The 27,792-nt window shown below is 31.6% G+C and overlaps 1 protein-coding gene across 1 annotated transcript; it reads left to right on the forward strand.

Moving 5' to 3' along the window:
- Nucleotides 1–106: 106 nt before the first annotated feature.
- LOC123715803 (protein yellow-like) lies at nucleotides 107–27,377 on the forward strand. Its single transcript, XM_045671118.1, has 8 exons — nucleotides 107–204; nucleotides 8,176–8,451; nucleotides 13,994–14,191; nucleotides 17,090–17,234; nucleotides 19,097–19,283; nucleotides 20,642–20,836; nucleotides 21,129–21,261; nucleotides 25,060–27,377. The coding sequence occupies exons 2-8, from the start codon at nucleotides 8,182–8,184 to the stop codon at nucleotides 25,165–25,167; spliced, it is 1,236 nt and encodes a 411-aa protein (XP_045527074.1). The 5' UTR covers nucleotides 107–204; nucleotides 8,176–8,181; the 3' UTR covers nucleotides 25,168–27,377.
- Nucleotides 27,378–27,792: the final 415 nt, after the last annotated feature.

Here is a 27,792-nt window from a genome sequence, read left to right on the forward strand (position 1 = left end):
TGTCAAAAATAGAGCTATATAATGTATCGTTGGTAAATAATTGATTCTGTTCTGTATACGCCTTCGGTACTTTTACTCATGCATTGCCACTTGTTGTAGAGGGGCTTGGTTGAGTTGTGTTAGTGTTCTGTGTGAGGGCCTGCCTAAAAGGCGCCTACTGGTCGTGTGTGACATTTGCTGATACAGGACACTCTTTGACTATAGGTATGTAATGTTTTATTATATGGATTGTAGTTTAGAAAATTTAAACGATATTTTTCTGATATTTCAGTCCTTGCAATATTAACTCTGGTATTTATCGCTTGATGTTGCAGATGATATAAAATTAAATTCATGTAAATCGTGTGAATAAAGAACAAAATATGATTATTTTCGTGGCAGAATTTACAAGTTTTCTACAGTTTAAGTTATAAAAAAATATTCTAATTTTAAATGTACATGTGTCAACTAAGAAGTCTAAATAAAATTGTATTTTAATATTGTTAATGTGATAAAATACATTCCAAAAAATATATTCATGCTCGTTGAACTCGTATACATAGAAATTTCGAAAAATAATAATTGTTATTCTTATTTAATGTCATTTTACCACAAAATGTTTCTAAATTTCTAAATTTGAATTAAAATTAATGAAAATAATAGTTTCGATATAAATCGAAGTAACGTACTACGGCTTATGTGCTCTGTGTATTCAGTATGGGCCTAGACTAAAACTACAGTGTTAATGTGTTAGGTACTTTTTGTACCTAACACATTAAAATTATCTATTCTAATTAAAAAAAAATATTAAGTTAATATTTTAAAAGATTTATTATCTTTTGTGTGTATCCTATAATAGTTCTTAATAAATATGATATCACACATTAAATTTTTAAATATTAGATGTGAAGTTAGTATAAAAAGTAGATATAACATGCTCATAATAACTGGTATGTGATCATTACTAATAATCTTACCATATACCATCAGGACGTTTATACGGGAATGTTTATCGGTTATATTAAATTCCAAGCTGGATTTCTCGCAGTCATTTTTCAAATATTTACTTGTAAGGTATTTAGAGTCGAACTTTAGAGGGAATTTAAAAAAAATACCGTTTTTTTAAATGATTGCTTATGTAAATATAAAATGTTTTTATTTTGATCTAGCTATCTTATCTTTGTTATTAATTATCGTCCGCAAAACACTTTGCTATGTAAAATAAATACAAATCGACATTTGAAATTTGTGGGCTTTATCAATGTACGCTTTCGCTTTTCACAAAGATGTGTGCTTTGTATGTGCATAGCATATCAAATACCTAATATTCAGCAAATACTTAAGCACTAACAATAGATCATTGTGAAATAATTGACCATGTGTTTACAAACACGTAGGAACAACGACTCAACGGAGGAAGGATGTTATTAAATAACGCGAATATTGAAAAGATTAGAGAGAACATGTAAAATCTTAAGTAATCTAAAGTTTTAGTTAATTAAGTTAAAAGTGTAATCAATTTCTGTAATAGTTCGATTAATAATTTATATAATAATCCATATTGATTAAAAGTTTCCCGATCTTGCTTTTTCATAGTGATTATCGTGTTACTTATAAAAAAACAAACTCTTAAAAACAGACGTCACAGTTAACATTGGTGGTATAAGCGTTAAAATCTTTTAAGGCCTGTGCCTTAGATTTCTGTATTTGTTTCGTGATCATTCGTTTTCTTCTAAGTGGCAAGTAAGGTAAGTACGTAAGCAGCCTTTTGTGCTTGACGTACGATGAGAAGTTTTATGAACCGGCGATGTTTTATCTCACCAAAAGCAAGCCAGTGCGCATATAGACAGAATGTCCATTGGTGTTCTGCCGAAAGGGAATCGAACCTACGACTTCACGGATGAAAGTCGCACGCTAAAGCCACTTGGTCAACTTTTCTTGATTAAGAAAAGTTTTGTCAGATTTCAAAGAAATCAGAGTGATTCAATAAAATTTAGACAGAGAACGTATAAATCTAACATTTTATTTATCAACTGCAAATTCTCGAATATATTTTGCTACATGTCATGACTTAATTAAATCGACGCATCCATCTGGATCACGTATAACTTTTACTTGCAAAATCACTTTCCGTTTTAACGAAAACGAGTTTTACTTTTAAACTCAATGAAATTTATATTTATTTTCATTACACCAGTGTAATCTTCGAGCTGTCTTTAAATGGACTATGTTGCTGGTCATTTTTATATACTATTGTGAATATAATATCTCGAATGTAATAAAAATTGATACAAAGTATTGAATTCTATATTTTATCCTAACACCCGAAATCCTATCCTATATTTGTAGATCACAAATCACAATACTGGTACATAAAAACTTTTCTTTTTCTCAACTTTTTAATTATTTTGAATTTGGATTTATTTTGGTATATTGTTTAAAAAAACCTTTCGATATTGCGCTATTTCTCATATTTTTCGTGTTTATTATCAAATTACAATATGTAATGTGGTGTTAAAGAAATTAGAATAGTGATCGCCTTGCACAAAGTGGGTATGGAGCCGTCGGTCATATTCCAGACACTTCAAAAGCTTGGTTTCGTATGTTTGTATATCGTACTATCAACTGATATAACAAAACATGTCCGTCGAAGACCAGAAAAGGTCGGGGCAACAAGACCAAGAAAGTGGACCGATCAAAACGCCTTCTGTCGCGATGTTTTCCCCTGTGTTTTCATTATATATAACAGAGTGAATAAGTTAAAGGAAAGGTATTAACTGTGTTTAACTTGACTTTGACGTTGTTAATTTATGAGCTCTGTGCCATATAATGACAGTGATAGCTGACCGTAATGTCATTGCTCCGATATATGTTATAGTTTTATACATAAGCGTACGTACTTGTAATAAATACTTGTTAATACGGTAATCTTCAAGGCACACAACGTATCAAGCCGATTAAAATATGAATCTTATATTGCGTAATAAACAATAATTGTAACAGTTCTGAGAACACAAAAAAAGTATGGAAATCAAGTGTAAGTCAATACATATTCCCAAGCATACAAATTCAGAAATCTCTCACGGAACAATTGGCATACCAGTGTTTTGTAAAAAAGTTTCTTGTTGACAATCGCTTATATTACACAATTTGGGTATTTGTTATTCTAGTCTAAAGCCGTTTTATATTCATCTATAGTATTCTTGTATTTCCGCATTTCTCTGAAAAACTAATGCTTTTTTTAAAAGTATATGTACAATTGTTCACAATATACAATTTTAATTTGTTTCATGATTTATTATATTATTAAACACACAAATATACAGTATTTACAATATTCTTAACCTATCCAGTTATAATAATAATAACATTAATTATAAATGGATAAATAGAAATTTAAAATTTACTATATTTTTTCTTTCTTGTTAGTCGATATCGTAGTGACTAATTTCTTTTAACAACATTGATTCTAATCCCGGGTAGTCTTCATTGACTCCATACATGGCGTTCTTTCTCCATAAGCTTCCTGCTAACGTTGGTATAAGTTCAATTACTTCTATGCACCTTTTTCTAGGTCACCTTCTTCTCCTTCTTCCTTTTGGCCCTTTCCAAATAGTCGTCTTTAAAGTCCTTGTTTTATCTGTGCATCTTGATAATGTTTCCTTAAAGAAAGTATGTATATTTTATAGTTTATTTGCAAAATTATAGCACACGTAATAATCATTAATAGATATTGCAGGTTTATTTTCGATTTTGAATATCACCACAGACATTGACAAAATACCTAAAAATTTAAATTAAATTATATTTCACGGTAATAATTAATAAATGCCCTTAAAGATAAATAAAGCGTAAACTTAGTTAAAACTAGAAAAGTAAGCTAAAAGGCTACCACTATTTCCAATGAGGTTTAATAACCTAACGTCTTCCGTAAGTTAGTAATAGCTGGAACTTGAAAATTTTATGGACGATTAATCATTACGATCTCTTTGTTCATGTCATAGTGCCAAAACGTTTATAATCAATTGTCCGTAATATAATTGTAATTGAATAAAAATATTTAAATCGAATGACGAAGCTATTGGTTAAAAATCTTCCAAACTAATATTGTATAATAGTTTTGTTATTTTTGAGAATTTAACAGTTTTATTATCATAAAAATTCAATCAAAAAAATGCAAATATATTAAAAAGCCTAACATAATGAGCATAATGAATCATACACATTGAAAGCAATTATGTAAACAGGGTAATTATTATCTTATGTACAGTCGTTTACTGTGTTAAACAAAATAGATACAAGATTGATTGTCTACGATTATGTTAATCATTATTTGTTGGGAGTTAATCAAAGATTAATCAGATAATTGAGGAGAATTTGTGTTGTAGTAACGCTAAAGAATTTTGTATAGGTTGACTACTTGATAGTCGTTTTGAAGTGCCGTTTTTTGTCTTCCTTGTCAAACTATAACATTTAAAATCCAGGATATCCGGTTTAATCGTAATTAAAAGTGTTTAAATAAGACACGGAGGTGAGTGTTATACGTTAATAGCGGCCTGTCTCAACTTAACACGACCAAACATGTTTTTTTAATTCTTGGAAATATAAGCAACCGATATTTTCTCAAGAATAATGCATTATAACGGTGAGCAAATGTCTGATATTCTGTATAGTTCTGGCTTTCTCAAGAATATTGTTGAGACAGGACAAACGTGCGTTCCAGTTACTAATGCTCTTTAGAGTTAAGTGCGTAGTATAGTTCAGTTTGTGCCTCTTAAAAAAGGCAATCACCTACTTACAAGTCTACACCTACACCAGTTAATGAATGAATAAAAATTCATAAACCTCTTGCCCCCAAACTTGGATAACAGAAGGATTTAAACGTAAGGATTGCCTAACATTGTGTGTAACGAAGTAATAATTATTAACGCCACATTAAGTATTGCGTGTAGAAATTACCTCAGGTTTGATGTAATTAGATTAATTAATCGATCAAGGCAGAAAAACGCTACTGATCGGTCAAATAAACATGCAATTACAGGAAATTGTTTGAAGCATTTTAATAATTATATTAAAACATAATTTAGTAAAAACAATATTTGTCTACATCTAGATAATAAAACTCATTTCTGTCATGGTAAAACTTTGATTGTCTTTGGTAGGAATATCCTTGTTTTGCCGAAAACTCAATACCAAGTAAAAACTACGGACTAAAATATCAAACTAATTTAATATAAATAGAAAAACTTTTAGGCTATTGTTCGAAATACATAGATAATATGTGAGAATAAAGCATAATATAATGCTAACTTATCGTTTTCGTTAACGTTTTATTCATGAAAATGTTCCATTTAAAGCAGTGTGAAGGCTGTTATACAGAAATTATCTGCTAAGCGTTGTAGTGTCAACTTTTTAGTATTAACTATAATGGCCATGTTGTGCAAGTGTTGCTATTTTGAGAACAGCCGATAAGATACAAAAATTAAAAATGAAAGGGCTCCACATTGACACGACCTTACTTTTATTTTAAGAAAAATGTAAACTTCTTTGAAAGCTATAAATCATAAAAAAATCATAAGCGATAACTAAAAAAATCCTTTTGAGTACAAAAAATAATTTACTTCACAACAATCTCTATAAGAGCATGGTTCGTTTTAAGCGAATGAAAATATAATTTTTGTACTCCGTACTATTTTTATCAGTTTCTACTAAATTGGCTAATATAGAGTATTAGTTTCGATTTGGTACAATTTGTGTTGAACTATATCCGTATCTTAAACATGACTCATTCGGTTTATTAAACCAGCTACGTTTTATAAACCGAATGAGTCGTTAGTTTCTTCGACGAATGTTTTGAATAATAATCTTCAAATAACCATTTGGTGAAATCCAATTATCTTATAAGAAAACCTGATGAAACTAAAGCACAGTTCATGTTAGTGTACCTCGTACCATATTATCTAAAGACTTAAAAGAAATATTTAATGTACACCATTTATTAGTTTTTTGTGAGAACGGAAAGGTATAAGGTTTTATAGCCGACATATAAGGACTTCAAAGTGCGCGTAAAATATTGCTGTCGTAATCCTATGAAAACTGAGTTTAAATACTAGTTGTAAATAGCTATGAACTCGAAAGAATCGTTTTTCTAATCGAATACAGCCTTTTTAATAACATTAATAATATAATTATCGAATTTGTCAAGAAGTAATGTACAAGAAAACGCATCTGACAAACAAATATTAATATGGTTTGTTTTCCCTTCTGTATTCACAAGTCTAATCTTACTTCCCGAGTCTACTAAAATTATTATGTCAATAACAATACAATATCTATTTCTTTGTACGTATTTTAAAGTATTAAGAAACATGAATAGCATTCATACTTAATATGAGGACTAGTTATTCAGCGATTTAGTATTAGTATTTTATTAAGATACATGAACAACGTTTTAGGAAATATTTTTATTAACAATATATATACTTTTAATTCTACTTCCCACCGACATAATAGATAACTACAATCTAGGCGATTGTACGGCCTTGTAGTACTTAGGTACAAGAATGGGTGCAATTCCCTACGGCAACGAATAACCGGCAATTTCTGCATTATTGTCTTCGATTGAATTCTAACATATCAATAATAAATGTCAGTTAATGACTTAAATAAATAAAGTAATATTAAATTTATATAGATTCTGACAGACGCTGTCCTTTAAAAAAATAACATCTAATTGTAAATTTTAAATTCTCGAATTCATTGGAACACACATAATCCAACAAAATTCAATAGTTTACGAGGAGTTTAATTACAACCATGCATACGCAAAAGATATAAAGATATCGGGAAAAAAGTGTCATGTATGTTTAAATCAGGATTTAAACAAAGAGAATCAAAGTAAAAAAATAAAAGATAATTGAAACAAAGTTTTGGTATAAATAATAACCAGCGTTGTTGGAAACAAATTACATAAGATAAAAAGCATTACATTGTCGATTGATGCGATAAATCACTAATTACCACAAATATTTTAACAAAATAATATAAAAGATAGGACAAGGTTCTATATATTTATAATAATAATATGACATTTGACACAATAGTATTCTTATTTCAAATTATTCAATAGTATATTTATATATAACAATAGTATTCTTACCTTTTTGTTCCGTTAAGAATTTGAGTTTATTTGTAGGAATGTCATTCACAATTTACGTTAGCGGTTCGACGCCATGTCAATTGTCATGGTCCAACTTTCGTTAATATAAAAGTTAGGTTAGGTTAGGTCATAGCAATTACGCCTAGTTTTGTTGAAACCGGCGCATAACTTGATAAACTCCCCTGCACAAAACTGCAAATATAAATTAAATTACTATCGTAAACTACTTGCGTATATACGTCATTATATTGCGATTTGCTCAACAGTTGACAAGCTGACAAATAAATTAGACTTGTTGACATTTAAATTACCGGCATTGTTCTTGCATTAGTGCTTGTTATTACAAATTTCCTACGACTTAAACACTTCTTCGTAAAGTTAAAATGACTAGATTCCTACGATTAAACTTTAACTTACTTATTACCCACTACTCACTACACTTTACTAAACTTTTACCAAAGGGCATTCAAGTATTAAACTTCAGAGAGTGTACCAATATTTTGGCCACATTGCCCGTGAATCTTATGACAGCCTTGGAAAACTTATAATAACCCGGAAAATGTAGGAAAGAAGACCAAGAGGCACAGACCAACACGATGGGACCGACTAGGTATTACAAAACCAGGGTGAAGCCCTCGACCAGGGTCTCGACCTTTCTGCCGGGGACTGGAAATTGTTAGAGAAGTTGTATATATTAAGAAAAACACTTTTTGAACGGATTAAAGCTATGTATTATTATTAAAACTTATAGTTATTTACATAATTCTAAAGTTTGAACGGTGAAAAGCACGCAAAACGTTGGAAAAAAATTAAAATTTAGAATTATGTAAATAACTATAAGTTTTAATAACAATACATAGCTTTAATCCATTCAAAAAGTATTTCTTAATGTGTAAAAGCTATTTTAACAAAAGACAATACTAGTTGTATATATTGAATAATGCAAGAAATAGTTTTCTCTATGGAGTCCATGACTAGTGTTAACATAACCTACATCAACGCTTTGAAACTATATGTTTTAATTTGGTCTTTTACAGATAAAGATGTGGTCCCGAACAATATTAGCATTCGCCTGCATTGCGGCGGCGAGCGCTTCACTCGAAGTAGTGAACCAATGGAGTTTCCTCCAATTTGACTTCCCACCAGACCCAGTGCTGTTGGAGAAGTTTCAGCCGGAAAACACCGTCCCCACCGGTCTGGAGATCGGATGGGATAGGGTGTATTTGGGAATACCGCGACTGCGCGCTGGTGTACCAGCCACCTTAGCGTGGGTACCACGCTCTTTGCCACCTGGTGTCAGTCCAGTTTTACAGGTACTTTCTAGTTTCTGTAATAGTAATTAAGCGTATACAAACAAGTTTTGTAGTAGGAATTGGAAGTGTCTCGATAGCACTGGTGGCTTTAGCGGTAGCTTTTTTTATGAGATTTTTTCATTTGATTTTAATACAAATTTCCGAATAAAAACATTGTCTAACAAATAAATTTATGCTATTTCTGTAGTTGAAACAAACAAAGATCAATTCAAACCGATATTTCTAATCATTAACTTATTTTATTATGGTAGTATAGTCTGTGTTAGACTATAATAATAAGACAGAGATGTTATAAATTTAGTGTTCAGGGGTTCGAAACAAAGTCACTTTGCTTGAGGCGTGACCCACTAACACACGGCGTGACGCGTGACGTTAGGCGTTAGCGGCTCACGCCTTTTTCTCTTTTCACCAATTTGTCTCAAGCCCCAGTTATTATAATATTATGCAATAAATCATAACGTATTCATAGTAATAAGACTAATGTTGTTAATGTTCTTTTTTAAAAAACTTCCATTTCATTTATATATAAACAATAATTTATTACATTATTTGCATAACCCAACGTTTTGAGTGCGTAATACCAATTAGTGAAAGTGGTTCGTTAATAATATAACCACCAAGTTTTATTTGTTTTATGTGGGACAACAAATTCGTTTGGCATTAGCCTGTTGAAAAGTGATTTTATCTTCAGCCAATATTATACATTTTTCTAACAGAGAAACATAACAATTATAACAAAAATGTGACAAATGAAATAGTTCTATCTGTTTTCTATATTAATCTGTTTACTTTGAATATATATAATAATTCATTTACTCAATGCCACAGAGCATAGAAACCTAAAATTGTATTGATACTTATATTTTGATCAAAACATTAACTAACGAAAAATCACTTTCTAATTTTATTTTTTATTTTAAAAGACGCATCAGCCATCTAGTGGACGGCATAAAAATAAAAATGAGACAGAATATTGACCGTGGTTTTTCAAAGATCCAGAGCCAGACAAGTTTGTATGGGAACTCATCAGTTTCAAAGTTAAAAGGCCAAACCTTAATTACAATTTCGTTGACATACATACCTGGTTATTACTCAATTGCACCAGTTTTGTTTTCGTTAATCTGGCATCGCTTGATTAATGTATTGTGATAACAATTGTTATGTACGCAGCCTGACAAACCAGATTTATTTAATATTTGATAATAGTTTTACTTATGCTACTTATTACTAGCTTGTTAGGAACCAGTTTGAAATTTATATCTGCTGTCGAGTCTTAAAAAGGCTTTAAGAAATTATGTTCGAGTTGACCCCATAAAATATAATATATTTTATATATATAAACAGAATTACTAGAGGATTATATTATTACGGTTTAGGTACAAAGCATGTTGGACACAATATATTATGGAACTTCAGTTGGCTAGGTGTGATTTTGACATTTGACAAATTTAGCCAATGACCAAATACCGGTTATCGGTTTCCGGACACACATCAAAGATCTGAAAGCACGTAGCTATTCGTCGTCGTGTCCTTTTGAGTTTGGTTGAAAAGTTTAAAGCGTTGAATTTCTTTAATATACTCATTGTGGATTTGCTATTTCTGTAATAAAATAAGATATTTACTCAAATAACATATACATATATCAATGGCGCTACAACCTATAAGATCTGTGCTTCTGATTTCTGTATCTGTTCAAGTAGGGGACAAACCTTTTACGCCGTCGGGCAAGCATTCCTGATGCTGACGATGTTTTTCTTCACACGTTTAATGCACCGCAGACAGAAAGTACTCAATTGGAGATCGAACCTACCCCAATGATGAGAGACGCACGTTGAAGCCTAAACCAACACTATTCTACCAAAACTACTTATAGAAGCAAATATGAGTTACCGTTGTTAGTTTTTCGAAGCATATCATCATAGGGGTCAAAAAGGCATACGCAATTAAACAATCTATATAATGGCCATATTCAGATGCACACTACCAAATCCATCAGGGCCTTGCTCTCCGTAGCCTTTTACTTTGTATTTCCGCACAACATGCATTTAAACAACCATAGGTGAACAAATTGCCTTCTGCAGCCAAATGTTTTGTTTGTTTTTGGCCTCTGTGTGGTTGTTCGTATTTATATAAGTATTTATATTATATTTTCCGAATATAAATCAAACAATAGCAAACAGAAATAGCACCAGTCTTGACCCCTTTGATGTGCGTCAAGAAACCAACTAGTGTTAAAGATTTTATTTAGGTCTAGGTTATAAAAACAACAAACACAGTTCGCATTGTAAAACATTTTATAATTAAATCTGGTCTGTGAGAAAATTAAGTTTCGTTATATTGTTTTGTTAAAGATGTACACTGTCGAAATAATCGCGGACATAGATTATTTATTTTATTATGAACTGATATTAACAGGCTGTCAATAACTAAACAGTTGAAGTTGTTTTGCTTAAATTTATCATTGACACAGAGTCTAGTAACTATATAACTATTATTCCCTAACGAACTTGACTTGACTTAACATGAGCTTCACTATGAACAGTGGAAATGTATGTCAAAATCTGAACATTGTCTATGGAGTTAATCATGACCGTTAAAAATGCCTTTAATTGTTATTAATGGTTGGTTATGACCTCGCACTTTGATACCATTGCACGACTCTACGCAGGGGAGATTGTATGAAAGCGTGAAGGGCAAATATTACATTGACGTGACCTTGGTAATGGCTATGATCAATTTTGACGTCACTTATGACATTTTTAGATACTGGCCGGTATTGCGATTTCATATCGCGAAAAAGAGAACTACTTTGTCTAGCTTAGAGTCTGGACAATATTCCAAATAAATATTAAGTTATTTGGTGGTATCCGTACAATATCTATAATAGCCACAGAATATGAGCGTTGTCTATGAACATTTATTGATTGGTCTATAATGACTATGCGATAGAATTAATATGATGGGTTATGGTAAGCCAAGAGCGCGGGAAACGGTATTTTCGTGCTCGTACAGATTATAATTTCAAATCAATATAATTCAAAGTAAACACAGGAAAAACAATGTCGCGTGACATATCACTTATCATAGATAAGTAATAGTGAGATACGCGAGCAGTGTTAGTTAAAAGAGGACGTAATAGCAAGGATACTAAAGGGAATACTTAGGTGGTTTCGCTGTGTAGAACGAATAAGTGAGAAGCGGTTCACAAGTAGGATATACAAGGTAACCGTGGATAGTTAAATTGAGTTAGAAAGGTCGTCGTACATACCTAGACTTAATCCAGGACTCAGGGCCAAGTTAAAAGTTACCGACAAGCATGTATGGTGTATGTTATTGAATAGTGGATGAAGCGAGAGAGGCCAAGTCGGAGTGTCGGGACCAAAGCAAGTGAAGATCTGTGGTCTGCCTACCCATTTCGTGAAAAAGGCGTTATAAATACAATTTTTGCCTTAGTTGGTCCTACACAATATTTCAAATTTTCATTGATTATTGAGTACTTTACGTATTATTCACATGCAATTTAAATTCAGTACAAAGCGTCGTTTGTCTTTTGAGTAAGTAGGATTCATTTGTATTCACTTATTGGACGCGATCCACGATAATGAAATATATAGCTTTACATGTTTGTTGAAATATTCATTTGTTTTGTGAATTTCAAATTGTACGAGCAATAAATTACAAACTTCAATCACAATATAACATTCATATTAAATTAATTCCCTGTTCACGTGTACTATTGAAATACTTATTACTAAAGCAAATTTTAATTATGGATTTGAAAAGCGACAGAAATGTCAAATTAATATTGTATGAATTCCTGTAACCCATGAAGTGTAAGTAGATTAAGGGTACTTGTTTTGAATTCGTGCAACGTCGAAATTCGTCGATAGGTTTTTGTTTCTCATCGCGTTATGAATACTACCCACATTTCGGATAAGATTTAGAGTCGAGCCTTAGCGCAAATATATATGAAATGAATAAATATATAACTCCTGTATAAATATAATAAAAACGAGAAGAAATCAAAACTCCAATGAAGTAATAATAATAAAAGCTTTTTCAAGTGAAACTTCTTTAGGCGCATGAGGGTAAATTTTTTATGGATGAAACAATAATAATAAGACAATACAAGAAATTTAGATATTTCTGAAACACGAACTTATATCGCATATTTTACTTATATAAAAAACAACAACAATACCAATTGAAATCGCGTCGATTATTGCACGAAGAAATAAATTTAAAAAATTAAATTAATAATGTGTATTAATTTTCGACACTTTTAATATATTAATGACAATTAAATTCCTAACATATTTTTCCCTCAATCTAAGTCTCTTAAAACGAAATTTTTAGATTTGTATAAATATGAACAAATTAAAAATTAGTTTGCCATAGAAGTTTTACTCCTGACACTTGTACGCATGCACTTTATTATTACAGACACATTTAAAATCATATATTTGTCTAAACATTTCATTAACTCCTTGGTATCTGTGGGGCCTTTTTTAGCTCAGGTCAATCCCGCCATTTCTTTCTACACTGTGCTAATCTTGCCATGTATCACTGCTGTTGCCTTAATCTGGTCTGGTCTACCTTCTAAACTATCATCCTCTTATGAATTCTTTGTACCTTGTCTACCAGTTTAATACTTTTTTGCTCCACTATTCTGTTCCAAGTGGGGCCAATGTCCACTCAAGTTTATTTATTTTCATTGTGACATCTGCTACCTCATTATTTTATAAATTATTATCTTCTATTATATATTTTTAGTATATCGTTTGAGGCATTAAGTTGTATGAGAAATAGTAATTTTCAAAGATTATGAATAAAATGAGCTCGTTATTTAAAATTTTCTCAAAACTTTCGTTTAATATAATTTACTGGTAAACAACTTTTATATTGCCTTGTTATTCAGGTTAAAGCCTCTTCTGTATGTATATTTGCACTGTTTCCCGTAACCATATAACACGTTTATATATCTGTCTAGCAATTTCTTTGTTTGAAAACAAGTAGTTTTTAGGTTTTTCATTCTGTGTCTCAGTGTTTTGGTTTTCCAACATGTTACATGCGTTGTATTTTAGCAATCAAGCCACAAAAGCAATCTATTGAAATCAATTTAGTAATGGACGTATCTTTTTTCTTTTCGTGTTTACCCATTTGCTTGTTACATTAAATCTGGTATTTAGTTTTTCTTAAGTTACCAGATTTAATCAGTGTATTGCCAAGCTTTTGTACATTAAATAAATTAATCATAATAACGAATAAGTATGGTAATACAGCGAGGAAATGCTGCCATCGTTAAAGGTACACAGGGATCGAACCTTGTAAATTGGTTTTGATTTCCTTTTTTATTTTAAATTATTACTTCGTAAGGTTAAGAAAATTTAAAATATTGTTGAGTTGTATAATAGTTTTATTAATAATTAATTAAATATATTTTTATCATAATTAGCTCTTATTGCAGCACAGAAATATATATGTGTAATTTATTTTATATGCACACGTAAATAAATTTGTAATAATAAAACTAATTTTACAGGCATACCCTGACTGGTCATGGCACACAGCTGGAAGAGGAGACATCAACTGCACGGGTCTGGTCTCCGTGTACCGTGTAAGAGCTGACCGTTGCAATCGCCTTTGGGTCCTGGATGCTGGAGTGGTGACCAGTATTGATGACTTCCGTCGCGTATGCCCGCCAAAGATACTCGTATTCGATATGGCAACTGATCGTCTGGTAAGAAAGATTTTTTATTAGATAAACCATTCATTGAAATTATAATATGGTTAATATGACTTCTGAATGAAGGAAGGTCTAAAATTGTATACGTATTATTGTTATAAACAATGGCTGGAAGACATTCGACATTCCAATAATTTCTTCAATTTTGGAAATGGTCTAAGAAAGAAACTATTTTATAGTAAAGCACTATTATTATTTAATTTTAAATATAATCTTAATTATAGACACATTTATTAATTCCTGAAATCTCAAATAACCACCTTGATAGCTTGGCTCCATAGATTTAATCCATGTAAAATGAAATGGTATGGTATGGAATGGTAAGGAAGCTTTCTTGTGTTTGTTTAAAGTCTTTGTTTCATCTTCACTTAAGGACACTTTCACTTCAGTTAAGGAATTTGTAATGTAGCCCTTCAGACACCAAGGTTCAACCTCTAAGTGGTTTTTTAGTGATTATGTACTCTTAGTTTATTTATAATGTTTACGCAATAATAACTAAAAATAATTGGATTAGTAAAATTGTTAGATTATAATTTGGTCTATGAATTCCTTAGTAGTGGAAATTATTAATGTGACGATGCCAAATTGGTTCCGGTAAAAAATTAATACATCGGTAAAATGCATTTGAAATGCTAATTAATTTATACGACGGCATTGATGTAAATCCGGATAATTGCAACTAAAATGGGTGTCCATGGGATAAGTGCCATAACTAAAATCAAATCGAACAATTAATTTCGTAATTATACTATATAAAAAAGAAATTCCATGCAATAACAATTAAGTAATTCTTATAAAAGATTGGTTGTGTCACAACTTTCGTTGGTTGTAATATAAACAAATATACGCAGTTAAAACAAAATTGTGTTATGCGCAATATTCAAAAAGTCTCTACTCAATTGTTATCATTATATTGTAGCCCTGAATGGCCATTTGAATAGGTCATTTAGAACTCTAAGCTATTCGATTAACAACGCTTTGGGCGTAGGTTGTTATTGCTATCAATTTCGTAGTCGTGACTGACCAGATTATTGACTGGCGGCCACGACAAAAAGAAAAGTAACTAGTAACTAATATGAATTATTACAAACATTCAAATCTTACAAGATTTTTAAATTAGTTTGTGTTGTAAAAAAGTTTGTTTTGTTTCGATCTAATGAAGCTATCTTGGAAATTCTTTTAACACCTAGAACAAGCAACAAGCTCTGGTTAATAGGCATTTTATTCAATTATAAACTGAATACTTGTCAATCAATTCCTAAAAAAATTGCCAGAATTCCCGAACTAATATCCCGGGCAAAAAAAAATAGATTAACGATTTATAGCAACCTGTATATATGACCGTCCTTGTGTAATTAACCAATTAACATTATAATTCGCCTCGATTGCGTTTTGAACATGGATAATTACCTCGGTAAAGGTGTTACGCGGGAAAGAAAAATAATTTAATTGGATTCGAGAACCAACTTCCGTTTCACGTTCCTAAATTGTAAGCGTGCAATTTAAATTTATCCTGCACTAAAATAATGCCAATTTGCCAACTTGGGTGTTTACCCCAAATATATGGGGTTTTTGGGGGTACATTTATAATTTCTTTTTCAAAATAGGATTTTATATAATTTATATTAAGCCTCGAACTCAAGTAACAAACTAACCCAAATATAAACGTGGCTACAACTGTGATATCAAAAAGGTATAAGATCGAAAGAACAGATATTTAAAGTATTAAACAAAATAAATTGTAACTTGAATGTATTTTTGATATTTGCATATTTGAAAATACATTTTGAACTAAGTTGTAACAACAAAAAGTTTTCAAGGGGATATTTAGGGGTTTGAAGGGGAACATTATGTAGTAGTTGGCATTACTGAATAATGATCAAGCTACCAGTCGTTGGTCGTCTGTCAAGTACGTACGCTTTCATGATAATGGCGTTTCTTAAATGAATACGTATGTAATTGCAGGGAAAAGATTGTAGATAGTATTTCTCATATGGAAGGAAAATATCATCAATAATAAAAATCATCAAGGAAACATGAAACAATTTTTAGACTAATTAATGGTCGGAGCGCACTGTATTTTAGTTCTTAAATAATCTGTTAGTTACACTTATACCAATCAATACCGATTAGAGCACAAAGTCACCCCAGTCACTCAACACTCCACCGGCTCTGCGACCCATAAAGTTTCTTGGTCACACTTAATGAGAATCTTCCAGCGCTCCATGTACTGTGCCACCTCCTGCCTATTGCTGGCAAAATTGTCGATGGATCTTCAAAACTTTTTTTTATTTTATTCTCATTTTGTCAATTGACAAGTATATCCAAGACAAAATATCCTTTTAAATCTTCCAAAAGGTAGATAAAATATTATATTATAGATATATTAGTGGTTCCCAATCTATACATATCTTTCATATAACAAACACTGAATGTTTGGGTTGATATAAAGGTTTTTAGATCAATTAATTGTTCAAGTAATTGAATGAATAACTTCCAAATACAGAGCTACCTCACCCATTGTGAAAGACACGACCTTCGATTCCGCACCTATTTACTAAATAATAGAGGCAAAGGAACACAGCATTATATCATAAACGTAATTTCTGTTACTCTAACTTTTTCATTTAGACTAAAAATTATTGACGAATATAATATAGATCACTCAATCCCAACACTGTCAAAAATTAAAAAAATAATCAGTAACTTAAGTACTAAACTGTCTACTCTAGAGTTTTCTGTCATAAAAAGAGACAAAAAAAGATGGAAGACCACTTAGCTAAAAGATTTCAATTAGAGTCTTTAAGACAGTAAATTTAAGCTGCCTGTTAAATCTATATTGACTTACTACATTATACATAAAACTTATGTCAAAGTATTAAACCATTCCAGGTAAGAAGTATTTACTTCCCACGGGAGCTCCTGCGACCAGCGTCTCTCCTTACCAACATTGTCCTTGATGACACCAGGTCGAACGCCCACCATGCAGCTAATTGCGACAACATCTTCGCCTACATTAGTGACACTGTTGCTCCAGGTAAGACCTTAGAAATATTTTTTTACGAGTTGCTCCAACTTAACGAGGAAAAGACAAAAATTAACTCCTTACCTAACAAGTCTACAAATACAACTTGCTATCAAATATACATATTCCATAATTTAAATATCGAACACCCATTTCATCGAATCAGTTTTGGAAGACCGTGGCGACCTTTTAAGCTTAACACTAATATTATAAAAAGGAAAGATTATTTATTTGCTTTGAAAAAAAAAAGTCAATTGACTGACTGCGCTGATTTTTCAACCTTTTTAGGTTTATTAGGTCTTGGGCCTCAAATTTCTGTATCTGTTTCATGATCATTTGTTAATCGAATAGGCAAAATCACCTAGATCAGCCTTCTGTGACGCACGCTGTCGACTTTTTGGGTCTAAGGCAAGGCGGTTTCCTCACGGTGTTTTCCTTGATGTTAAAAGCGCACATAGAATTAAACTCCATTGGTGCAGAGCTGGGGATCGAACCTACGGCCTCAGAGATGAGAATCGCGGTTTGAAGTCACTAGGCCAACATTGCTCCAAAAAGATTGATTCATAGACTTCAAAAACTAAACAATGTTTTTTGTTTTCTAAAATGAACGTATCGCTTCCTCTATTACATCAAAATTAAATTAGGATTTCCTGTCTCATATATTATTCATGTCCAATGTTTCCAAATTTCCAACTGAAACTTTAAAATTGCACAAGCAGTAAGGATAATAAATTATAATATTAATTTGACTTTCGATTAAGTTATGACATAAATATTATGTGATACGAACCAGTCTTAATCTTTATGAATAATTAATCTTGCGGTAACGATAGTCGTTATAGTAAATGTCTTGCACTTAATTTGCCAACCAATATTGAACACTGACTCTTATCTGACATGAGACTCTTATTTGAGGTCGTAGGTTTCGAACCTAAAGTCCCAATGGACTTTCTGTTATATGTCTTATTAGCACTCAAAAAACGTACTAGAGTTTTTTATTCATGAATTTACATATTACGATAAACCAAGATATTTTAGGGGTCGCTCTAGGTCATTCTACCTATGGGGCTCATTTACTAAGGCACAGTACAATTTTATTACACAGCTTTGACATTACTTTATGTATATACTGAAAATGTTTTATTTGGTTATCGCGAGTATAGCAAAAAAGAAATCTAAAACCCTTGTTTGGCCAAATTACGGCATAACAAACTACAAATTACTAAATTTTATGATTATAACGTATTATTCTTTCTCAATTCATCTCGAAGTATTGCGATAATGCCAGCACGCACAATTTTTTTCTTCGAAGGTATTTCGCAGGTTCAAATTGGCACGTCCATATCGCCATTGACATACTTTGACACTTTTAAGATCACCCACGTGTGTCGATACACTTTCTCGTTGCGCAGTACAATATTCGTAATAAACACTTCATTACGCTTAATACTTGTTACGTATTTTCTTTACATTTGATTGTCGAGTTACTCAAAATTATACTAATGTAAATCAGTAATTTTCACCCCATCTGTACTAGTCTTATATGTCTCACACATTGAAACCTGCATTTTTTTCTCTTGAAAAGGAGTGCGATAACACTATGCAAATATTTAGAAGTAAGTATCTTTTTTTGACACTTTATATTATTTTAGTATCTAATAAACAACTACATGCCTTATATCTAACGTCATTTTATTTTATTGTTTTGCAATGCATGTTCTGTATTTAAAGTAAATTTGATCTTAACATACATTATTATGTAACAAAAACATGTTACGACATAGCAAGTTTACGTAATAAACAACCAAGTATTAAAAGTTGTAAATACAAAAGTTTTATTATGTGAAATAATTTTATTGAATTTACGCTTGAAGGTATTATCGTTTACGACGGTCGTCGTGACAACGCATGGCGCGTCACCCACGCTTCTATGTACCCAGACCCTGACATGGGAGAATACGACATTGGTGGAGACAAGTTTACTCTTATGGACGGCATTGTTGGTTTAACTCATTCACCAGCCCAAGGTCTATTGTATTATCAGCCCTTGGCTACTGACAGGTAAGATATTTTATATGATTTAACAATTATTATTTTTACGACGCTACATTCTACTACAGACTCTTTTGTCTCCAAGCTCTATCGCTAGCCAAAAGCTTATAACATTTTTTTAAAGGAAAGTTGGTTGTAATGTTTTCTTTGCTCTTCTTTCTGTTTCTCTATAAATTTTCTAATAGGTTGTATAATGGCATAAATTGATTTATATTGTTGAGTTATGAACAACTATTAAATAACATACGTAATGATCAGTACTATTGGACGTTGTAATTAAAAAAACATAATTTCACCCGTATCGTCTCGATGTCCGTCGTTTCACAATCAAGAGTTTTTAGGGCACTTTCTACCACGCATCAACATATACCTAAATGGTACGATGCGATATAAGGACCTTCATACTTTAATAACAATACGATCTCAACTTCAATATTGAGTTTTCATGTCGTTATTAAAATAATTAAACTGTCATCCTGCCCTTAGTATTCTCAGCTATTATATAAAATGCATAAGCCATACGGTCAACAACAAATTTATTAAAAAAGTCATTAATGGAACCTTATTCTATTATTGCAATATTGGTGGTTCAGTCTTCCCAGTTAAAAGAACAAAAACGTAGTACTATTTTAAAGGAATATAAATATTTTAAAGGACTTTGTAATTTAATATCAACACAATTAAAACTGGCGCGTTGAAAAAGGTACGCACAACTAATTTTGGACTGGCCTAATCATTATAAATATCACACTACGTTATAGTATAATGTATACGTAAAGACAGTTACAGGGGGGATTACTGTATAAATACGTTAATAATAAATAAATCAAGTTGGAGGAAATATGCAGGCTGTTATGATAACTTGATGAAATATCATAATTAAAATCCCCAATTATATTTAAATAAGGAAACAGTTTACATCATCAACAGGAAAAAGCAGTGTTTTGTGTTTTTGTTTTTAAAACAAATATATGTAAACTTTATTACTTTTCTTAGTCAACTTTGCAAGGTTGTTATGATTTTTTACCCAAAAAGTACAGATTTCCATCCGAACAGTTTAAATACAAGTGTTTTGTTTCGCTTTCTTCAGGCATATGTTGTAATTTTTCGTCTTAGTGCTTTAATAAAATAATAGAGAAATATAAGGATACGAAAGAACACGACAGGACTAACTAGGATGGGCGGGATAGGGCATGGGCATGTTGGTAGACCTGTTCGTATGTTTATGGATCTAAGTCAAAGTACCCATAGCTGGTGAATCTGAAATATAAAAGTTAACGAAGTGAGGCGAGGTTTTTAGGGGACTTAGCTAGTGGAATTCTCCTTCGGGATACATCGTGATAAATCAATCATAATATTTTTTACAGAATATTCAGCGTGTCAACAGCCGTATTGGCTTCTGGTCCTCCAGCGGAAGGTGCTGATTTGCCAGTCAATCTAGTCGGTCGCAAGTCCTCTCAGGGTCTTGGTATTGCCGTGGACCCAAGGGATGACACTATATTCTTCAGCCCCATGTCAGAAACTGCTGTCGCCGCCTGGAATCCCATCACCAATTCACATAGGTATAATAGATACAAAGAGTCGAATATTATTTGATTTTTGAAGGCACTTACAACTTTTTGGAATAGAAACATATTTTATTAAATTGAGCCTATCCCACTTATAATGTAGAAGCAGGCTAATGTGACCACGTGTGACGTGATTCACCAACCACACCTGACTAACAAAGATGACTTACCTACTTTAACAAAGTCGTATTTTTATTTGCGATCAGCGATGAGTGAATTGCTCAGCTTGCTCAGTGAATGGTGTATTGTATTCTCAAATAAGTGTAAATAAAATATTACTTTTCAGAGTTTTAGCCCAAGACGCTGAGAAATTGCAGTTCTGTGCCGAAGTGAGATGGGCGGAGCGTGACAACGGCGCCATTTGGGTGCTCTCAACCAGATTCCACAAATTCTTTAAGAGATCTGTCTCTAAGCATGAGGTAAGACTAAAACAAAAGCACGGCTTAAATCAAAATTGAAAATTAAATATTTATAGACTTTAATTTTACCATGATTGACCATTAGGTACTTATGAAATATAAAGAAATAATTAGCTACAGTAAAAAGAGTGGCGGAGAGTTTATTGCCAGTTCTTCTCTTCCGGTCTACGCCCTTGATTTGAGCACTGGCAGTAAATGTAAAATAAGAAGCATTTTATATATATATTTCTGTTTTTGACGTTCATAAGTGTTACCTAAACGAATAAATGATTTTGAATTTGAAATACTTATAACAAATTTTAAACAAGGATTTGTTGCTTGGTCGGTCTTAATGCTATTTTTATTTTATCTGAATATAAATATTTGCTTAAATCAATAGAACTATTTCATGTTCTCTGATAGTTTCACAGTTACTATGCGCTGGTTCGTTAAAAAGACAACTGTTTGAAATTGGAATTGAAACTTGTTTGCTGTTTGCTGTTATAGACTACATATAAACAATATAGCTTATCAATGGTCTTGCCGCTTTGCCTGTCAAACTCGTTCATTTATTTTGTGCCATTTTAGAACCTAATTTATAGTGATGTACTTATATAATTTAGTTCTATGTCCTGGTGGTGGCGTGTCTAGTTTGTTGCTACCACACAACTATAAACTTATTGAAATTCATAAAAAAATTGTGTGCGTGTACTAGTACACACGTAAGAAGTGAAACTTCTTTATGACCGTATTTTTTGAAAAATTACCAAAAGGCTTTTATTATCATAGACATGAATACAAATAATACAATTATTTCATTTTACCTTGTTACTACTAAGATTATTACAGAATTTTCGTTAATTGTAATTGAATTATTTCTATCACTGTTATCGTTATTATATATTTTTGTTATTAACCAACCGTGAATCAACCGTGGCAGGGACGAGATGACGCGTAACGGAAAAATGTGACGCGTAACGCAATAATGTGACGCGTAATAGAAAAATGTGACGGTAATTTTTTTTACAACGCCGATAAAGATATTTCACCTCAAAAATATTTATATATCAAATGGGAAATTCAACTGGATTATCTAACACACAAATATACAATATTGACCATACTCTTAACCAACATATAAATAATAATATATAACTATCGCGATACAGCGAGTAAATACTGCCAGCATTACAGTACACTACCACAGGGAACATTTTAAATTTCGATTTATCCATGAATTATTATTGTTCATGATTCTAACTCTGTTAATTATTAATAATCAATGGCGCTACAACCTGTTAAGGTCTGGGCCTCAGATTTCTGTATCTGTTTCATGATCATTTGTTAATCGAATAGGCAAGTAGGTGATCAGCCTTCTGTGCCTGACGCACGCCGTCGACTTTTTTGGGTCTATGGCAAGCCGGTTTCCTCACGATGTTTTCCTTCACCGTTTGAGCTAATGTTTTAAATGCGCACATTGAAAGAAAATCCATTGGTGCACAGCCGGGGATCGAACCTACGACCTCAGGTATGAGCGTCGCACGTGGAAGCCACTAGGCCAACACTGCTCTGTTAATTATTAGCTTCATTAATTCCAAGAACCCGCCAAAACTCCTCTAGGGATGGCGTCGCACATCACGCACCTTGCTTAAACGTAAACAAACGTCAATGTTTCTACGTAATAACACATATACACATATTATTTTTCGAGAAACAACGGCTTTGAGAAAATTAAACTCTAAATTTAAATTAGGATTATATTCTTTACTGGCGTGATATGTCAATGTCAAATTCGACTAATCTTTGACCGTGTGGCCATGGCGTCTTGGCGTCACCTTGGCGATTTTATTGCCAGTTCTTCTCGTTCGTTCTATGCCATTCGTTTAAGAACTGGCATTAAATGTAAATTTAGAACATTTTTTATAATGTACATAAATGTATATTTAGTTACCTATGCGTATCAATTGTATTTTAATTATATAGTTGTTGGTTAGAAGATTGTTATATAGTATATGGTACATACAAATGCTAGTAGATAATTACTACGAGCTGGTAGAAAACTAGTGACGTAGATATTATATCTGTCTATTCTCAAGTTCCACCTCGCTAGTTTTCTTAGCAGTATAGTGTGGCAACTAGTAGTGGTCAAATCATTACCAAGGTGTTTTCCTGGATTGTTTGCACGTAGATTGCGTTATCAATCGTCAAGGCTATGAAAATAAATTATATTTATACAATTAAAAACGAAAGAATTTAAAAATAGAATAAGTGTGCTCCAATATTACTACATGTAATTGTCGATTTTACTCCACCACGTTTCTTAAAGGGAGCAGTGTTGGCCTAGTGGCTTCAGCGTACGACTCTCATTCCTGAGGTCGTAGGTTCGATCCCCGGCTTTGCACCAATGGATTTTCTTTCTATGTGCGCATTTTACATTCGCTCGAACGGTGAAGAAAATCATCGTGAGGAAACCGACTTGCCTTAGGCCCAAAAAGTCGACGGCGGGTGTCAGGCACAGAAGGCTGATCACCTACATGCCTATTATATTAACAAATGATCATGAAACATATACAGAAATCTGAGGCCTAGACCTAAAGAGGTTGTAGCACCATTGATTATTGAAATTGCTCAACTTTACCCCAGATTACTATAGATAGTACTGTCGTTCCATTTTGCTCCACTGTTAGGAACTTGGGTATTACCTTGGATACAACCCTTTCTTGGCAGCCCCAAATTAACGAACTAAGCTGAAAGCAGAATCTTTTCTTCTCCTCATGCGCTTAATAAGTTACGCAATTTTTTGCCTATTCCTACTAAAATTTCTCTTGCTCATTCTCTATGCAGATTTGTGTTATCCAGATTTAACTGTGTTGCAGCTTGATAAGTTAGAGCGCTTACAAAGTGTTTGCATCAGATTCATATTTGGACTTCGTAAATTTGATTATATTTCGAAGTTCCGAAGAAAGGTTATTTGGCTACCCATTCGATTGCAGCGTAAGATTCACATTTTACAACTTTTCAATTATGTTCTTTTAAATCCGAAAACTCTAGTTACGTAAAGCAAAATTTTATGTTCCTCTCTGGCAGAAGTATTGATTTGCGGTCCTTAGATAATGTAATTTTTGAAACTCCTATTCATAAAACTCATTTCTATCACTCCTCCTTCACTGTGCAAAGTATCCTACTATGGAATTCCTTACCAACTGATATAAGACGAGCTCAATCTCTAAATTTATTTAAAAATCTTCTTTTTGATCATTTTTCTTCTGCCTCGTAATTAGCTACTACTTACATATATATTAATAGTGAGTCAATTAGCCTTTGGCAGAGCTTTTACATGTCTGTTTATACATATTATTTTTTATATTTTTTCTTTAGATTTTATTTTATTTAATTTTAGTTATAGTTGCATGTTACTTTGAGTATTTTTTTTGTTATTTAATTATGCACTTCTTGTACTTTACCCTCTGTCGGTGTTTATTTTTTTTATTTCTCCCATATTAGGGTTGCCTGGAAGACATCCCTTGATAGCGATAAGGCCACCTATGTAACATAAGTTATTAGGCAACAGGCAACTGCTTACTTTTTGTTTTTTTTTTTATGTATAATTATGTATATTATGGTAACAAAGTATAAATAAATAAATTATAACGTTTTTAAAGCCATATTTTATATTATTCTCAATATTCCTGAATCATACTGTTTATTGAGAAACAAAAAGTTAAAGCTGTTTTATAATGTGTGCCATTCCAAAGTTAATATTAATTATTTTGTATTTATAATTAATGTTACTCAGAGATAATATTTTGTTAATTTCAGATAAATGTACGTGTATTGCGTATAGTCGAGGGCGGCTACGGCGGCTACTTGTCACTCCAACCTCACATACAACGTCGCTCAACAGCTAACCTTACATCTAACTTCTAAATTATTAATACAGACGACAGACATTTCATACAAATTCTTATTTAAACCACTCTTTCGTTTCTTTCGGTCACATTGTGTATACTCTGTGCTAACTACGGTACTAAAAACAGTTTTATTCGATTGATTCGATGTTTTATTAATAATGGTATACATAATATATTTATTGATAGATTTAACCAAAAAAAGAATTTAAATATAATTTGACACCTGACACTTCTGACAGTGGACAATTTCAAATGGAATTTAAAGTTAAATTCAAGCAAGTGAAGTGGTTAATGTTCTAAATTATATTTTAAGTACCTACAGAACGATATTTAGATACGTATAAAAATATATTTTAAATGTTAGATTTCATGAATTATACGATTTTCGATATGACATTAAAATTGGTAATAAAACTATAAATAAATAAGTCTGTCGTCTTTAAGTTAGATAAACCCTTACAGTGTCGTCAATTAAATCTTAAATATGGCTGGTCTCAAACAGTAATAATTATCTCAATTCATATATAATAATTCATATTTAAATTATAAAAATAATTAGTGATTTGATAAATGTCTAAAAGTATCAAAATGTACCAATTTATCTTCTATATTTATGTACATACGAATTAAGATAATAATTCTGGCTTTGTAGCCCAGCCTAAGACCTATATTATATAATGTACAGTACATACAATATATATATATATATAAACAGTATATGACAAGCCGCAAGGATCCAAGATGTTCTTTTAAGTTCTGATTAATAACAAATGTTTTGGCCATTATTGTGTAATTTCATGAAAAAAGATTCAAATTTCTGGGCTTGTGAATTTTGAAACCATTTTGAACCAACCAGAATTTTTCGTACCGTTAAAATATTTTACTATTCGATAGAGCCTACTTTCATATAAATACTAGTCTTGTATTTGAATCGGACGGGCCGATCAGAAATAAGTTTTAGAAAAACATCTTGCTAGTACTAGTTAATAATAAATAACAAGCGAATATCATAGAAAAATTATACGACTCTAAAATACTAGAAGAAAACGTATGATATGGAAACTGGACGTTCGTTATTTTATAGTCGATGACATTTTATCGTAAAATTCCTTTAACTATAGACTATTTTTAATGCGTCTTAGATTTGGATTCTGAAATGGATTAAAAAGCAGATGTTTTTAATTATGCGGAAAAAAAAATCAATGATTGTATAGTCATATATGTCCTCTATTTTAAGTTATTTAAAAAATGTTTGTGTGTATGTATTAAAAATTGAAACAGAAGCCAGTTTTTAAACATTTGCTAGTATTAGATGAATATTTAAACCCATTATGTCCTATTATTACCGAGCTCTTTTAAAATAAACATATGGAAATATTGTGGTATGTTATAAATTGTGTACTTATAACACGTGCAATATCCTTCAAAATGCCAGAAAAGTACTGTCAGCAAACACGTCCAAGAAAAAAATATTGTTTTAAATAATTGTACGTGTTTTGATGTATATACTTGAATTTAAAGTGACAATTTTCGTATTTCATTACAACTAGGATATTAATTAGAGATATTAGTAACGAGTCGTTTTACTGTAGTCGTAATAAAGTATTACAGTAATAGTAAATTATGAATAAGTCAGCTGCGTGGATTAAATGATATAGGAACGGTTGTCAAAACGCTCTGAAGCATACCTTTAATTCTTGTTGCATATACATATATTTATTACATTAAGGGTCTGTTGCACAATGTACGGATAAGTTCTACATAAATTTCAAATGAGTTTTATTACTTATCGGTAGGATAAACACTATTGTTGCGTTTTATGACTGTCAGATATTCGTCACATAAAGTTAAGAGTCCGATGAAACGCGAAGTTTCTTATTCGGAACTTTTATCTTCCAAATAATTTATCTGTTGCATAGCTATTTGGTACTTTATCCATACACTGTGAAACAGAACCTTAATCAATTTATAATTTACAAATAAACAGTCATATGCATTAGAAATTTGATTGAAACTTTCGTTCGATCGCGACTTTACATTGACATATTTTTATCGACACACAACTACAAGATCTGGTCTCATATGTTCTGGATATGAAATGTATGTGTTTCATTGACTGGTTCTATAACAAATTCGTCAAAAAAAATCCAGTATGAATAATTAATATCATTTTAATGAGTTTGCTGATAGTACCCAATTGTTTCCAGTTACCAAATTACGTAATAAATAGTGTCTACTCACTATATATAGAGCAGAGAAATTGTAAATACATATATAATTAATGTAAGATTTATAATCAAAGATAACAAATATTTCAACTGTTACCAGCTTCATAGGAAATTATAATTTTAATTGTACATTATAAAAAGTTCCCTTATGAGCTATTTGATAAATGCATTACGAAACAGCATTGCTATATTTTGTATTTTTATACAATAAAAGTACTAAAATGTTATTTTGTTTTATTTTGATATTACCCATTTCACTGATTTGTTTTTTAATAGCAAGGTAAAGCTTTAATTTGAAGTATCTATATGTAGTAATTTAAGATTCGTGTTATTTATTATTAATAAAAAAAAATGGGCACGAGATTAATGATATTAATAATAAACGTTTAATAAATCTTTTAGTCATTAATTAT

The sequence above is a fragment of the Pieris brassicae genome, chromosome 10 (genome assembly GCF_905147105.1).
Source record: "Pieris brassicae chromosome 10, ilPieBrab1.1, whole genome shotgun sequence".
NCBI classification, from domain to species: Eukaryota; Metazoa; Arthropoda; class Insecta; order Lepidoptera; family Pieridae; genus Pieris; species Pieris brassicae.

What these genes read in the sequence shown, in the direction of transcription:
- LOC123715803 (XM_045671118.1), top strand. Translation starts at nt 8,182, where the DNA reads ATGTGGTCCCGAACAATATTAGCATTCGCCTGCATTGCGGCGGCGAGC. An exon ending in CAGCCCTTGGCTACTGACAG is followed by an intron (nt 19,284 to 20,641) that starts GTAAGATATTTT and finishes TATTTTTTACAG; the next exon opens with AATATTCAGCGTGTCAACAG. An exon ending in GATCTGTCTCTAAGCATGAG is followed by an intron (nt 21,262 to 25,059) that starts GTAAGACTAAAA and finishes TGTTAATTTCAG; the next exon opens with ATAAATGTACGTGTATTGCG.